General features: G+C 31.9%; 1 protein-coding gene across 1 annotated transcript in view; it reads left to right on the top strand.

The window, feature by feature from the left end:
* Nucleotides 1-560: 560 nt before the first annotated feature.
* The window catches only part of HELRODRAFT_184513 (hypothetical protein), a gene marked incomplete at both ends in the record, with an annotated part of 3,564 nt that continues 3,293 nt past the window's right edge, over nucleotides 561-831 (top strand). Inside the window, one exon of the mRNA XM_009031355.1 lies at nucleotides 561-821. Coding sequence (XP_009029603.1) covers nucleotides 561-821 — 261 coding nt within the window. The remainder of the gene's footprint in view (nucleotides 822-831) is intronic.

Here is an 831-nt window from a genome sequence, read left to right as displayed (position 1 = left end):
CCCAATGATAAAATTTATATAAAGCAANATATATCGTTGCTGTTGCAAAAGTTTAATTCATTTTGTATTTTAGAGAACATTGCTAAGTGCCCTTCTGTGCGAGACCCTGTACACTAATATTATCTGTTTAGCAGGGGCGAAATGATAGTTTTTATGGCTATTGTTTTTAACCAAGGGCTCGCACATACATACATACATACATACATACATACATACATACATACATACATACATACATACATACATACATATATACATACATACATACATATATAATAATAATGCATACATACATACAAACAGACATACATACATACATACATAAACATACATAAAGATTAACGAATAAAAAAAATTAATGTAGACTTACTAAATCAATGAAAAGAAAACATATAAGAAAAATTTGTCTATTTTTTCAATCTGTACATTTGTATTAAAAAACTACAACTTAGTATTTTTTGTAATTAATTATGACGTCAAGATGATCGTTTTTTTTTGTTTATTTACCTAAAATATCTTTAAATTAAAAATAATGGCATTAAATTATTGAATCTCTGAGAATGTTGATTGATCACATCTTAACCATTCATCTCTGTTACGTGAGTGTAACACTGGCAGAATTCAACGTTTCAGATGCCTACATCGGCTGTTTCAAATTCATCAGCTCTAATAATTCGCAACCTCATGTCGTTAGTAGCATTATAGAATGTTCCAGAACTTGCACTGACCTGGGAAGCACTCACATGATCGCCTTAAGGAGAGGAAGAGATTGCTTCTGCGTCGACAGAATGGATGCCGCTGTAGCTTCATCCCAGTGTCACGTCCGCTGCC

This window comes from Helobdella robusta (genome assembly GCF_000326865.2).
Source record: "Helobdella robusta unplaced genomic scaffold HELROscaffold_720, whole genome shotgun sequence".
Taxonomy (NCBI): Eukaryota; Metazoa; Annelida; class Clitellata; order Rhynchobdellida; family Glossiphoniidae; genus Helobdella; species Helobdella robusta.
Note: the sequence above shows the minus strand (reverse complement) of the source record. Positions and strands in the feature narration are given on the sequence as shown.